This window comes from Cervus elaphus, chromosome 22, assembly GCF_910594005.1.
Source record: "Cervus elaphus chromosome 22, mCerEla1.1, whole genome shotgun sequence".
Classification (NCBI taxonomy): Eukaryota; Metazoa; Chordata; class Mammalia; order Artiodactyla; family Cervidae; genus Cervus; species Cervus elaphus.
Genome location: NC_057836.1, coordinates 5453021 through 5467723, shown reverse-complemented (window position 1 = coordinate 5467723; position 14703 = coordinate 5453021). Strand labels below are relative to the sequence as shown.

At 49.7% G+C, this 14703-nt stretch overlaps 1 protein-coding gene across 1 annotated transcript in view; it reads left to right on the top strand.

Moving 5' to 3' along the window:
* The first annotated feature begins 9316 nt into the window (after positions 1-9316).
* Positions 9317-14703, top strand: part of SAMM50 (SAMM50 sorting and assembly machinery component) — a 31312-nt gene continuing 25925 nt past the window's right edge. The window contains exon 1 of the mRNA XM_043881122.1: positions 9317-9491. Coding sequence (XP_043737057.1) covers positions 9471-9491 — 21 coding nt within the window. The 5' untranslated portion in view covers positions 9317-9470. The remainder of the gene's footprint in view (positions 9492-14703) is intronic.

Genomic DNA, 14703 nt, shown 5'->3' with positions numbered 1-14703 from the left:
CCAAGGCAAACCATTCAATATCACGGTAATCCAAGGCTATGCCCTGACTAGTAATGCCGAAGAAGCTGAAGTTGAACTGTTCTATAAAGACCTACAAGACCTTCTAGAACTAACACCCAAAAAAGATGTCCTTTTCATTATAGGGCACTGGAATGCAAAAGTAGGAAGTCAAGAAACACCTGGAGTAACAGGTAAATTTGGCCTCGGAGTACAGAATGAAGCAGGGCAAAGGCTCATAGAGTTCTGCCAAGAGAACGCACTGGTCATAGTAATCACCCTCTTCCAACGACACAAGAAAAGACTCTACACATGGACATCACCAGATGGTCGACACCGAAATCAGACTGATTATATTCTCTGCAGCCAAAGATGGAGACGCTGTATACAGTCAGCAAAAACAAGACCGGGAGCTGACTGTGGCTCAGAACATGAACTCCTTATTGCCAAATTCAGACTGAAATTGAAGCAAGTGGAGAAAACCACTAGACCATTCAGGTATGACCTAAATCAAATCCCTAAGGATTATACAGTGGAAGTGAGAAATAGATTTAAGGGACTAAATCTGATAGACAGAGTGCCTGATGAACTATGGACGGAGGTTCGTGACATTGTACAGGAGACAGGAATCAAGACCATCCCCAAGAAAAAGAAATGCGAAAAAGCAAATTGGCTGTCTGAGGAGGCCTTACAAATAGCTGTGAAAAGAAGGGGAAGGAAAGCAAAGGAGAAAAGGAGAGATATTCCCATCTGAATGCAGAGTTCCAAAGAATAGCCAGGAGAGATAAGAAAGCCTTCCTCAGTGATCAATGCAAAGAAATAGAGGAAAACAATAGAACGGGAAAGACTAGAGATTTCTTCAAGAAAATTAGAGATACCAAGGAAATATTGTATTCGAAGATGGGCTCAATAAAGGACAGAAATGGTATGGACCTAACAGAAGCAGAAGATATTAAGAAGAGGTGGCAAGTATACACAGAAGAACTGTACCAAAAAAGATCTTCACGGCCCAGGTAATCACGATGGTGTGATCACTCACCTAGAGACAGACATCCTGGAATGTGAAGTCAAGTGGGCCTTAGGAAGCATCACTACAAACAAAGCCAGTGGAGGTGATGGAATTCCAGTTGAGCTATTTCAAATCCTGAAAGATGATGCTGTGAAAGTGCTGCACTCAATATGCCAGCACATTTGGAAAACTCAGCTGTGGCCACAGGACTGGAAAAGGTCAGGTTTCATTCCAATCCCAAAGAAAGGCAATGCCAAAGAATGCTCAGTCTACCACACCATTGCACTCATATCACGCGCTAGTAAAGTAATGCTCAAAATTCTCCAAGCCAGGCTTCAGCAATACGTGAACCATGAACTTCCAGATGTTCAAACTGGTTTTAGAAAAGGCAGAGGAACCAGAGATCAAATTGCCAACATCCGCTGGATCATCAAAAAAGCAAGAGAGTTCCAGAAAAAACATCTATTTCTGCTTTATTGACTATGTCAAAGCCTTTGACTGTGTGGATCACAATGCACTGTGGCAAGTTCTGAAAGAGATGGGGATACCAGACCATCTGACCTGCCTCTTGAGAAACCTGTATGCAGGTCAGAAAGCAACAGTTAGAACAGGACATGGAATAACAGACTGGTTCCAAATAGGAAAAGGAATACGTCAAGGCTGTATGTTGTCACCCTACTTGTTTAACTTATATGCAGAATACATCATGAGAAACGCTGGGCTGGAGGAAGAGCAAGCTGAAATCAAGATTGCTGGGCGAAATATCAATAAACTTGGGTATGCAGATGACACCACCCTTATGGCAGAAAGTGAAGAAGAACTAGAGCCTCTTGATCAAAGTGAAAGAGGAGAGTGAAAAAGTTGGCTTAAAGCTCAACATTCAGAAAGCTAAGATCATGGCATCCGGTCCCATCACTTCATGGGAAATAGATGGGGAAACAGTGGAAACAGTGGCTGACTTTATTTTTCTGGGCTCCAAAATCACTGCAGATGGTGATTGCAGCCATGAAATTAAAAGATGCTTACTCCTTGGAAGGAAAGTTATAACCAACCTAGACAGCATATTAAAAAGCAGAGACATTAGTTTGTCAACAAAGGTCTGTCTAGTCAAGGCTATGGTTTTCCCAGTGGTCATGTAAGGATGTGAGAGTTGGATTATAAAGAAAGCTGAGCTTCGAAGATTGATGCTTTTGAACTGTGGTGTTGGAGAAGACTCTTGAGAGTCCCTTGGACTGCAAGGAGATTCAACCAGTCCATCCTAAAGATCAGTCCTGGGTGTTCATTGGAAGGACTGATGTTGAAGCTGCAACTCCAATACTTTGGCCACCTGATGTGAAGAGCTGATTCATTGGAAAAGAGCCTGGTGCTGGGAAAGATGGAGGGCAGGAGGAGAAGGGGACGACAGAGGATGAGATGATTGCATGGCATCACTGACTCGATGGACATGGGTTTGGGTGGACTCTGGGAGTTGGTGATGGACAGAGAGGCCTGGTGTGCTGCGGTTCATGGGGTCGCAAAGAGCCAGACATGACTGAGCGACTGAACTGAGCTAAATTGATATTAAACATAAAGGAATCTTAATATCTGTTGAATTATCTATTATGAGAATCAGTAAAATACTCAGAGAAGCCTTGAAAATAAAAATCCAGTGCGTAAGACAGTCACCCTGGCACACCCCGCCCCTAGCTCTAATGGATACGACCTGGAGGCAGGTACCCACTGTCTCTCCAGGGTGGTAATTGTTGGCAGGCACAGATTACATGGGCCCGCTGCCCCGTGTAATATGACCCAGGGTGCACTGTGTGCGTGCGTTTTTTTATTTATGCATTTGAGGATACCAAAAAGGAAAGGAACAATACGCTCAGATCCTGCTTGTGGGCATGCAAAGCCGCAGCTCTCACCCGCACCGTGTAGGTGTCCTGGAGCCGAAGAACCAGCAGGGCCAGACAGAGCAGCACCGTGAGGGTAGCAGCAGGGGCTGCCTGTGAAAACACGGGGTCGGCTGGTAGTGCGGGGAAGTGCCCCGTGGGGGCTCCTGGCCGGCCCCTCGCGTTTCCGGGGCCTCCTCTGCTGGTAGCCTTCACTTCCCGAGTGAGGCAGGGCTGAGTGGAGGGCTGTCTGGCCACCTGGGCCCCGGGACCAAGCGCGGTCCCCTTGCTGAGCTGACCTGGACTCCTGGGGGCGCCCTCTCACAGCTTCCCCGAGCGCCGTGCTCCGGGTCCCGGTGGCCTTCTCTGCCAGAACCATGGCACGGGTCTAAACACATGCAACCCCACCTTAGCAGTATTTCACAATAACCAAGATACTTCCACTTAGGTAGTATTCTCTACGCTGGTTCTGCCGTCACTGTAAGGAAAGAGATGTGTTAAGATAGGATGACATGGGACTGACTTTCTATTTGTGATTATTCCACCTTCTTACGATGAGCATGTGTTTTATTAATTTTTTTCAAATGTGCACAAATCGAGGAAGGGTATTACTTTTTCTTAGGAATATCCACGGTTCCGCCTCACTGGTGCCTTACATGCGAGCCCGTCTCCTCCTCATTGGCTGACCCCAGCTCACCCCCCCCACATCCTCACCGCCCCCCAGGCCCTCACCTCTCCAGCACTACGGGTTTCTCATTAGCATGTGAAACACCCTCAAGTTTCTCCCACCCTGTCAAACATTTATGAGCCCTTGATACACTGGGATGCTCCCGCATTAGGAATCAGCAGTGTGCAGCCTGTTCCATGACAGGGAGCCACCGTCGCTTTGCTAAACAGATAGCAGAACCTGCTGAAAAGCATGAGCCCAGTCTTGCTAAGGGAACAATGTGTGTGTGTGTGTGTGTGTGTCCGCCTGTGTGTGGAGTGGAGACTGAAAGGCTGTTTGCGCGGTTACCGAGGGTGGTTACCATGATGCCGTTCCCCGTAATTACATTTTATGTTAAATTTCTGCGTTCATCAGGAAATAATTCATAATAAATGTGATTGTTCCACCGCTTCCCCTCGTCTCTGCATCCTTCGCGCGGTGCTGCTTTTCTGGCCTCACGGCCAAGCTCCTTTAAACTCCTGCCAACCCCCACCCCCATCCCTCAGGGGGTTCACGGGCCCGCTGCCCTAGATGGGCTCGGCCACATGCTCTGTCCTGGACACTGAGGCCCAGACCCTCCTTCCTGGACCCCGCCTCCTTCCTCTGGGACCCCAGAGTTCCCTATTTCATCCTGGGCATCCGGCTCTTCCCCAGGGCCTGGACGTGCCGCTCTGTAGAAAGCATCCAGCCACCCCTGGGGAGTCCTGGCTCACTCCGAGGACGCCCCAGTCTCTGGTCCAGGGGAGGGCCCACCTGACCTCCCCCGACCTGCCCCTGGCTGCCTCCCTCACACCCTCCCCCCAGGGCAGAGCTCAGCTCTCTCATCGGAGCCAGGACCCGGCAGCGCCTTGAGTCCCCGCCGCCTTCTCGCCCAGCTAGTCCCTGTCCTGCCCGGCCACCTCCACTTCCATTTCAGGCCCCTGGAAGCCAGTCCCTCTTGGCAGCCCGCCCCTGCCCTGTGCTGTGGCAACAACTTCCGGGCACCAGCTGGTGGCCTGAACTCTGCCTCAGGCCATTCTTGGGCCCAGAATCGGTCAAGTCACCTCCCACCCTGACCCGAGGAAGCTGGCTTCCCGCATCGACCCCGCCCCGGGCATCCCGCCGGGCCCTCCGCCTCCTGCTGGCACCTCTGTCCTTTCCTCTCAGCTGCTCACCTTCACTCCTCAGGTGGCAGGAGCTGGGGAGACGGGATGGAGGCGAGGCCTTCACCTCAGGGCACTCCAAACTAAGGGCAGGGGTCACCTCTGCGGGGATCTGTGAAGACCCAGCGTGCCTTCCTCATGGCCTCTGAAACTCGGGATTTGACTTTGTCAAGGGAACCAGTGTGGTCACTAACTTGTATTTAGGTCAGCCCTTCGTAAACCAAGTTTTCCAGAACGCTGATGTCCTTGCAGATGGGACTAGGGACTTTTATCAGTTAAGATAAATGGGGTTATGCTCCCAAAAGTTTCACTTCTCAGGGTGCGTGCCCTTTGCTGCCGGGTGGCCCCGCCTGAACCTTTCCCTGCCTCTGGACCCAGGGTCTGGATGGGCGGTGGGGGAGGAACAAGGCGCGTAAAGCTGTCCATCCGGATGTCACCTTCCCTTCTGCCCACCACTTGTTGACCACAGCAAGCCACATGGACGGAGGCATGGAAACGCAAGTCTACCTTTTGCTCCGAAGAGGAAGAGCAGAAATTCTGGTGAACAGGGCCACTGAAAACCTCAAACCCCCCCAGTCTTTATGGCAGAGTAAATAACCCAGGAAATACTGGGTTAAAGAAATCCAAACGGTGTGTGCACTTCAGGATGTCTGTCTCTGAAATGTTAATACACGGGGAACGCCCTGGCAGTCCAGTGGGTATGATCCCAGGCTTCTACTTCAGGGGGCAGAGCAGTGGCAAGGACTTGACCCCTGGATAGGAACTAAGGTCCTGCATGCCACACGGCGTGACCAAAAGAAAAAAAAAAAAGTGTACATCGTGACCATCAGAGAGGGCAGAACTGTGACTTTGTGTTCAACACGTCCTCAGCCACCCTGGCCCTTGTACACAATAGGCTCTCAGATTATTTGGCTCAGGACTTGTATTGCAATCTGCAGGACAAAGTCATGGCTTATCTTTGAGAGGAGGCTTTCGTAAGAGGATAACAAGGAAATGCAAGAAGAAAGCTTAGTTTATTCAGCATTCACAGTGAGCCAGGCCCCATGCTCTCTCCTGAAATCCTCACTGCAGCATTATGCTTTAGGAATTGCTATCTTCATTTCATCCTGGAGAAAACTGAGGTTCAGGCAGCAGGAGGATGAATTTTAAATAAGTGTCCAGCTTGTGTGACTCGTGCTTAAAATTTGCTCCTTCTCCTAGGTTATCTTTGGAAATCTGTGTCCAAGTTTTCACACATCACAATCTTCTGTGTCTGAGCTGGGGAGCAGTCAGACCCTCAAAGCCTCCCTTTGGTGGCCAGAGGCAGGTGTCCGGGGCCCTAGGGGCCAGGCCTGTGGGCACCGAGCGGAGGGCCCTCCAGCTCTTGCCCGGTAACAACCCGGCACAGCCTGTTATATGTGCTCCCCCCACTTCTTTCACGGGTCGAGAGGCTTCTGAGTCATCTACCTCACCCCCGTCCTCAGACCCTGGGACACGCGGGCATCATTCAGAGGCGGCTAAGAGCCAGTGGCGGGGCCATGTCATGCTGGGTTCAGCTTGGATATAGTGTAAGTTGCTTACTTTTTCTGCGTCTGTTTCATCCTTATAAAAGCTCCCGTGTGTGTGTGTGTGTCTGGGTCTGTTACATCCTTATAAAAGCTCCCGTGTGTGTCTGGGTCTGTTACATCCTTATAAAAGCTCCCGTGTGTGTGTGTGTGTGTGTGTGTGTGTGTGTGTGTGTGTATGCAGGCGCGCACACGTGCTCTCTCCCTCTAGGCCTGGTTTCAGGCTCTGTACACGCGCACAGGCTCTTTCTTTCTAGGCCAGGCACACCTTTACATCTATTAAATAACCTTACGAGGTGGCTACCATCACCACCCTCACTTCACCAAAGGGGGAACTGACCCAGAGAGGTACAGGCCCTGCCTAAGTCCACACAGCTTAGCGGTGACAGAATCATGGCTGAAACCCAACCAGCTGGTCTGCCCATAAAGCCAGCTCTCGTAGCCATTTAAAGGGGAGCTAACCTGGTTGTGATCTGCCAAGGGGTGATCCAAAATGGCCTAAAAGAGTGCAAAAGCCCAGGACCCATTACTTCCCAGTGTGAAATAGAAAACAATTAAAACAAAATCTTCTGGTTTTGGTCCTTAGCAATCTCATCTCTATTTTAGAGTGGAGAAAAGTAACCCTTCAAGAGGATGTGACTTGCCAGGGGTCAACAGCTAACTTATAGCCCAGTTCTTAGAGCTCACCCTCTCTTGAATGCATGCCCAGACCCAGAAGTCCCCGTGCCAGACCTGGCCCCGCACACCCTTCCCCTTTTCATGGGAGGCCGTCTTGCCTGCCTGTGTCCCGGCCCCGCATCCTCGTCCTGCACCTCTCACAGATGCTCTGTTGCTGCCACTGCTCTGTTTCCTCCCCCCCCTTGCTGAGCACCTCTTCCACCCAATTCTGGCCAAGTTCCTTATAAGCAGGTGAGTAGCCCAAGTCTTCAGAGACTTTAGAAATAAGTGATGAAGTCAGACACAGACATAAAGCTTTTTAGAATGCTGCTGTTTAATCACTAAGTCGTGTCCGACTCTTACAACCCCATGGTCTTGCCTGGAGAATCCCAGGGACGGGAGAGCCTGGTGGGCTGCCATCTAAGGGGTTGCACAGAGTCGGACACGACTGAAGTGACTTAGCAGCAGCAGCAGGGACTGTAGGCCGCCAGGCTCCTCTGTCCATAGGATTTCCCAAACAAGAATACTGCAGTGGGTTGCCACTTCCTTCTGAACTGAACACGCACTGCAGGCAGATTCTTTACTGTGGGGTTCTTAAACATAATGGGTAAAAGAATTATGTAGCCCACTTTAAAAACTTCAGATCTCCAGGTTCTACTTGGCAGAGGCTGGTTCAGTAGATCAGGGCTGAGGCCCCAGGAATGTGCATTTTTAATATAAGCAGTGTCTTTCTGTCTGCTGTAGCCTACGGTGGGAGAGCAGTAATTCGGGAAATATTAACTGAGTCCCTGCACCACACCAGGCACCATGCAGCCTCTGGCCTCATGGAGCGAAGGACTGGGCCCCGCCTCCAGGCACCAGGCCAGCTCAGAAAACAGATAACTAGGTCAACTGGCAAGGAATGCAGTGCGGGAAGGGGGGCCTGGGAGGGGCAAAAAGGGGAATATGGACTTACTATTTACCCCAGGAAGGCAACAGAATTAAGGTACTGCCACTTAAATGGGAAAGGGTGTCAGGGTCTCTGGGAAGGGGTGGAAACATGAGACCACAGGATACTGAAAATCCTTCTCTTGTTCTGTCTCGTTTCTCTCACTGCATTTATCACCATGTGTGATTACTTATTATATGCTGTCATTTGAGACAGGAAGCTGTTTCCACCACCAAAATGAAGCCCCCTGTTGCAGGGAGAAGTCAATTCTGACTCCACCTTGAAACTGTTCCACTTGCTTTCTGCTGCTTTTGTTATTACAATCATACCTAATAGCTTGTCTGTACCTCTGCCTGTTAAGCTAAAGTGCCTTTGTGCATAACCCTGTCCACCTGGAGATGTTAGAAAGAAAGGAGTTAACCCATTTCCCTGTCTGAGACTTGCCATTCTAGAAGATATTTCCAAGATTAATGGCCTCTATTTTACTAGGTCTCCTCACCTCGGATCATCTCGGATCCATAAAAGAACCTGGCATCCAGACCCCTACAAGATGGGTTACTTTGAGACATCAGTCTGCCCTCTTCTCAGTCAGCCAGCTTTCCGAATAAAGTCAGACTCCTGGCCTCATTTCCTCCTCTCCCCAGATTCACTGCCTATCCTACCAGGATCAGAGCGAGCTTAGACTCAAAAACACCAGAGCTGTCTTGTTTTCCAATGTGAATAGTCCCCACGTCAGCCCCTGGATAACACTCTTGACATTCACTGCAGTTGAAAGAATAGTGGCCATTGACTCGCTGCTCACTCAGCGCCCTGCCCTGTGCCTGGTGCTTTTATACACTCGTGTAAAAGCCTTGTAATCCATCCCTGCCAAGCAGGTAAGACGTCACCTTCATTCTGTCAACGAGGAGCCTGAGCCCTGGGATCTTCAGTGACCTGAAGGGTCCATGTGGCCAGAGGGAGAGATGCAGAGCGCCAATCCGGATTTGTGAGGCTCCGCAGGCAGGAGCGGGGGAAGCCACAGCCGCAGCCAGGCGTGGAGAGCCAGTCGCCAGAGTGCGGTGACAAGCGCGGCACCACGGAGCCAAGGAATGGACACGCGTTTGAGGAAACTCCGAGGAGGTGGCGATGGACAGGGAGGCCTGGTCACCGGGTCGCAAACAGTCTGACACGACTGAGCGGCTTAACTGAACTAAAGACGAGGTTTAAGGGAAAGACATGAGGCCCCACGCGCTCACCAGCTGGTGTACTGTCCTCCAGGGGCAACTCCGGGGCGCCCACCCCCATAGGCCCTCACGGACACCCACCATCCACGCACCACCAGCTCCTCTGAGCGCTACCTAACGCGCGGTGCTGGGGCCGTTTCCAGGTCGCAGGGCTTCCGGGCGTCCGCGTGTACATCCGGGTCACGGATGCCTATGAGCCAATGAGCGGAAGCACCGTGAGCCAAGGGGCGGAGCGAGGGCGGGACATCATGGCCGCCCCCAGTCCGCCGCGTCTAGGGGCTTGTGGGTGTTGCCCCAATCCGGAGCTCGGTCACCGGAGCCCCGCCCTCTGTCCTCACCCGCTGAGCCTTCGTCCGGCCGGGGCTGCTCTGGGAAGCGGCGGCCAGAGAGGGAGCCATGGGGACGGTGCACGCCCGGGTAAGAGGCCCAGCGACCCGCACGGGCTGCGTGACCTCGGGGCGGGCGCCGCGGGGAGACGCTCTCGCGGCTGCTCCCGGGGCTGCCCGGGTACAAAGAGGGCGGCGGCGGGGCGCGAAGGCCAGCGGGGAACGGTACCGGGGTGGGGGTTGGGGGAGCTCCAGCGCCGCGCCGCCGCGGGCCGGGTGGAGGAGGCCGTAAAGATGTCTCCACTCACTACGGCGGCTTCCGAGCTGGAAAACTGATACCCAGAGGAGAGACCTGACTTTACCAAGGTCACTTAGCAGTGGGGCCGGGACAGGGCCAGCGGGCTTTCCGCGATGTCCTGCAGCGGAGGAATAAATTCTTTCTGCCCTCAGCGGCGTCTGAGTTCCTTCAGTTCAGTCGCTCAGTTGTGTCCTCGACTCTTTGCGACCCCACGGACTGCAGCACGCCAGGCCTCCCTGTCCATCACCAACTCCTGAAGTTTGCTCAGACCCATGTCGATCGAGTCGGTGATGCAATCCAACCATTTCATCCTTTGTCGTCCCCTTCTCCTCCTGCCTTCAATCTTTCCCAGCATCAGGATCTTTTCCAATGAGTCGGTTTCTTCGCATCAGGTGGCCAAACTATTGGAGTTTCAGCTTCAGCATCAGTCCTTCCAATGAATATTCTGGACTGATGTCCTTTAGGATGGACTGGTTGGATCTCCTCGCAGTCCAAGGGACTCAAGAGTCTTCTCCCAACACCACATTTCAAAAGTATCAATTCTTTGGTGCTCAGCTTTCTTTATAGTCCACCTCTCACATCCATCTATGACCACTGGAAAAACCAGAGCTTTGACTAGATGGATCTTTGTTGGCCAAGTAACGTCTCTGCTTTTTTGCTTTTTCCAGTCTCTCTGGCTCAGCTGCTGCTGGGGTCTTGCTAGGCTTTCCTAGAGCAGGAAGCATCTTCTGAAGTCTTCCCACCCAGGCTCAGGAGTCCTCATGTCTCCTGGTTACTGGTCAAAGAGGGAACCAGACTGAGTGGAGGTGGTAATAGTGTCCACTCACTGGGCTGTTGGGAGAATTGAAACACGGTGTATGTAAATGCACTTGCTTGGGCATGGTGTGGAGGCAGACTGCCCGGCTGCTCTCCTTTATTGCAATCTTAACTGAGGCCCAGAGAAAGAATATCTGTCCAAGGCCTTACCGTTCAAGCCTCAGAATGTTCTGAAACAGAATGTTCTGAACCATCTGCATGGTCCTGAGTCCCAGCCCACAGCACAACTTTTTCTGCAGCATAGATTGTTTCAGTTGTGCTGCTGAGAATTTTTCGGGAGTTTTCCTGAAAGAATTTAGCACAGATGTCCCAGCATGTTGTCCAGAATTGACCTTAACTTCCCTTTGCCAGATATTTCTTTCAAATAAAACACTATTTGGACCGTGCTGTTGGCCATAGCTTGCCTCTTTCATCACTCGCAATACCTGACAAAACGGGCCAGTCTTTTAGAAGTGAAGTGAAGGTTCCTCATTCGTGTCTGACTCTTTGCGACCCCATGGACTATACAGTCCATGGAATTCTCTAGGCCAGAATACTAGAGTGGGTAGCCTTTCCCTTCTCCAGGGGATCTTCCCAACCCAGGGGTCGAACCCTGGTCTCCTGCATTGCAAGTGGATTCTTTACCAGCTGAGCCACAAATGAAGCCCCTGATTTTTTTAGAACTCAGTTCAAATCATTTTCTACACAAACCTTGTCTCCCCTCCGTTCCTCATTGTGGATGTGCTACCAACCTCCTTGATTGACATTTCTATTCTGGTGCCCTGTTTTAGCTCTGCATTTTTCACTTAACCTTTTAGATTCTTAGTTTCTAGATGACAATAGGAACCACATCTTATTTGCCTTGGATCCCTTGTAGCATCTTGGCAAAGTAAGCATTTGTTCGTTTATTCAGCTCGTGTTTACTGACGGTCAGCCGTGTGCTGCCTGGCACTGTTCTAGGTGCTCGGAGTATAGGAACAAAAAGACTTGGCTTTTATCGAGCTCCTTTGACACTGAAACTGCCACTCCTTATTGAATACATTGACAAAAAATAATTGCAGTTTTTTAATTTCACTAGCCAGTGTTTGAATTTTTTGGTTAGAACTCACAGTAAGAAAACTTCCCAGATTTGGTATCTAGTGAAGTGAAGTGAAGTCGCTCAGTCATGTCTGACTCTGCGACCCCGTGGACTGTAGCCTATCAGGGTCCTCTGTCCATGGGATCCTCCAGGCAAGAATACTGGAGTGTGTTGCCATTTCCTTCTCCAGGGGACCTTCCCGACCCAGGGGTAGAACCCAGGTCTCCTGCGTTGCGGGCAGATGCTTTAACCTCTGAGCCAGTACCCTCATGCATATGTGAAACAAAAGTTTTCTGAGTCAGGATTTCCTGGCAGTCCAGTGGTTGGGATGCTGTTTCCACTGTTGGGGGGGTTGGGCAGTGTGTGCAGGAAAACTTCAGTCCCTGGTTGGGGAGCTAGGATCCCACACATTTCATGGCAAGACGAAAAAATTAAAAAAAAAAAAAATTGGAATAAAAAAGTTTTCTGAAACAGTATTTACCATTGATATCTATTATTTTTTCTGGTATTTTCTGTCTCATTCGAGTCTATATCACTTTAAAGATGGTGTTCATAACTCATCAAATTTATTTCATGTCCTATTTCTTCTGTTAGCACTGCCTTGCCCAGTGCTTGGCATATGGTGTTCAGTAAAGTTTGTCGACTCACAGTAGACATCTGCTTAAAGGTTATAGGCTAGATCCAAATATTTATTTTAATTCATTTCACTGAATACTTAGCCAGACACTGCAATGTAAATTCTGTGAAGGTGAGACTCTTGCAAGTGCTTGTCACATAGTGGGTGGATATTTGGTGAATGAATGAATCTCTATTAGTGAAACAGTTAATTTAGGACATCAAGCTTTGGTGCAGTTGGTGAGACTGTAAAGACACCATCTGTTGAACTTAAAGTCTAAATTTCGGATTTAAGACTACAAATGGGTGTGGCAAGTCTTTGGTGAAGTATGTTCTATGCTTCGAGATTTTAGGAACCATAAGGGAATATTTTTTAGCATAATAGCACATGAACTTAATGTCCAGACAAAGTCTGTTTGTCAGGCATCGGATTAAGAGCAATGAATATGTGTGTATGTTCCTAACCATAGTATATATTCTGAATGTAGGATTTGCTCATCTGTAATACACTTTTTAGCACTATGTAAACTTAAATACAGAAGCATGTTCATGAAAGGTTGCATTAAAATGTTACTATTTTAGGGACTTCCCTGGCAGTCCAGTGGTTAAGACTTCTCCTTCCAATGCAGGGGATGCTTGTCTGATCCCTGGTCAGAGAGCTAAGATCCCGCATGCCTTGTGTCCAAAAAACCAACAAACATAAAACAGAAGCAATATTGTAACAGACTCAATAAAGACTTTAAAAATGGTCCATGTTAAAAAAAGTTAAAAAGTTACTTTGATTTGTTCACATTTTTGAGAAATACAATAATGATCTCCTGTTTTAAATATTTACACAACAAAAATGAAAGGATAATTATGTGAAATAAATTCTATTTCTTTGCCCAACATCATCTTCCGTTTGTACTCATGTAAATAATCTACATCAGTCCCTGAGGGAACGACCGAGTCTGTCTTATTCACGGCTGCCTTCCCTACTCTTTTTTTTTTTTTTTTTTTCTCCCCGCGACGATCCTTCCCTACTCTTAAGCAGACAGTAGGCACTCAGATATTTATTAAACGTGAGAACAAAAGAAAAAAAAAAAATCATTCACTCACCCATTCCATAAATGAGTATTTCTGATATAGCCGGGCAGGTAAACATAAAAAGGGGTACCTGCTGAGGTCATAAACTTCCGCCGAGGGGGATCCCTGTGAAGAAGGGACGGATTCTCGCTGAAGAACCAGGGACGGCTCGCAGAGGAGATGACAGCGAGGGTGGTTCTTTCGGCTCATCTCTGGGGAGGAGGCTAGTGATCCTGGGCGGAGAGGACTAGCTGTGCCCAGACAGGAGCGCGAGGGTCGCGTGTGGTCGGGGTCGAGTCTGGAGTAGCAGAAGGGGGCTGCATGGTGGAGCTCCTCCGGGCCCCGCTGAGAAGTCCAGTTGCACTCTGTCCCTGGGGGCGCTTTTAAGGACCCGTCCTTCAGGGCCAGGATGGGAAAGCGGCCATGGTAATGTCAGGTCAGTACCTTTCCAGAGGACCAGTGCCATGATGGAGGATGTGCCGACAAGAGGCCATTGAACATTCCAGGGAAAGGGCGAGAACGGCCCAGAGTCCCCCCTGCTGCACGTTCCGCAGGCGACAGACACGCCTGCGCACTTCAGAAGTGTTTCTCTATGGAGAGCGGGTGGAGGAAGGGCGCAGCGGGTGACCGGTGCCATAGTCCTCCCCAGAGCTGCCCGTGTGTTCAGCCACCTGGGGCCACTCGAGTCTCTGGGAGTGCCTGTGGTTACGCAGTCACATTGTTCAGTTGCTCAGTCGTGTCTGACTCTTTGTGACCCCATGAAGTGAAGTGAAGTCGCTCAGTCGTGTCCGACTCCGCAACCGCATGGACTGTAGCCCACCAGGCTCCTCCATCCATGGGATTTTCCAGGCAAGAATACAGGAGTGGGTTGCCATTTCCTTCTCCAGATCTTCCCTACCCAGGGAGTGAACTGGGTCTCCCGCATTGTATTGGCTCCCACTTTGCCATGTGACCCTGTGGACTGAAGCAGTTATGTTATGTAATAAATATACAGTATTATATGCGCATTGTTTTGTATACTATTGTATTATCATGTCTCCATAATTTTTACTGTAGAGTCCTTCCTCAGAAGATGCTTGAACGCTTTTGAGGCAATGTCACTTCAGACTGAAGGACCACTTTCTGGCATATGCTACTCCCCTTAGTGTGTGAGTGAGACTTTCTGAACCAAAACAAATCTATCAGAGTCCAGAGAAGTATCTTTTAGTAATTGGGTTTGTTAATGTAACTATCCTAGATTGTATCTAGTTTTGGTTTAAAAAATTAGGATACTTTCTGTAACAGGAAAGCAATTTTTGTTTGTCTTCAGTGAGTCTTAGGTATACAGAACTCAGTTCATGGAACAGTCATTGTAGTTTGTGCCTGACCCTTTTGTTGACTAATTTTCACCTTTGTTTTCTGTAATAACAATACTCCGGACCCCGAAGGGTCACTGTCAGCCGAAGGCTTGTA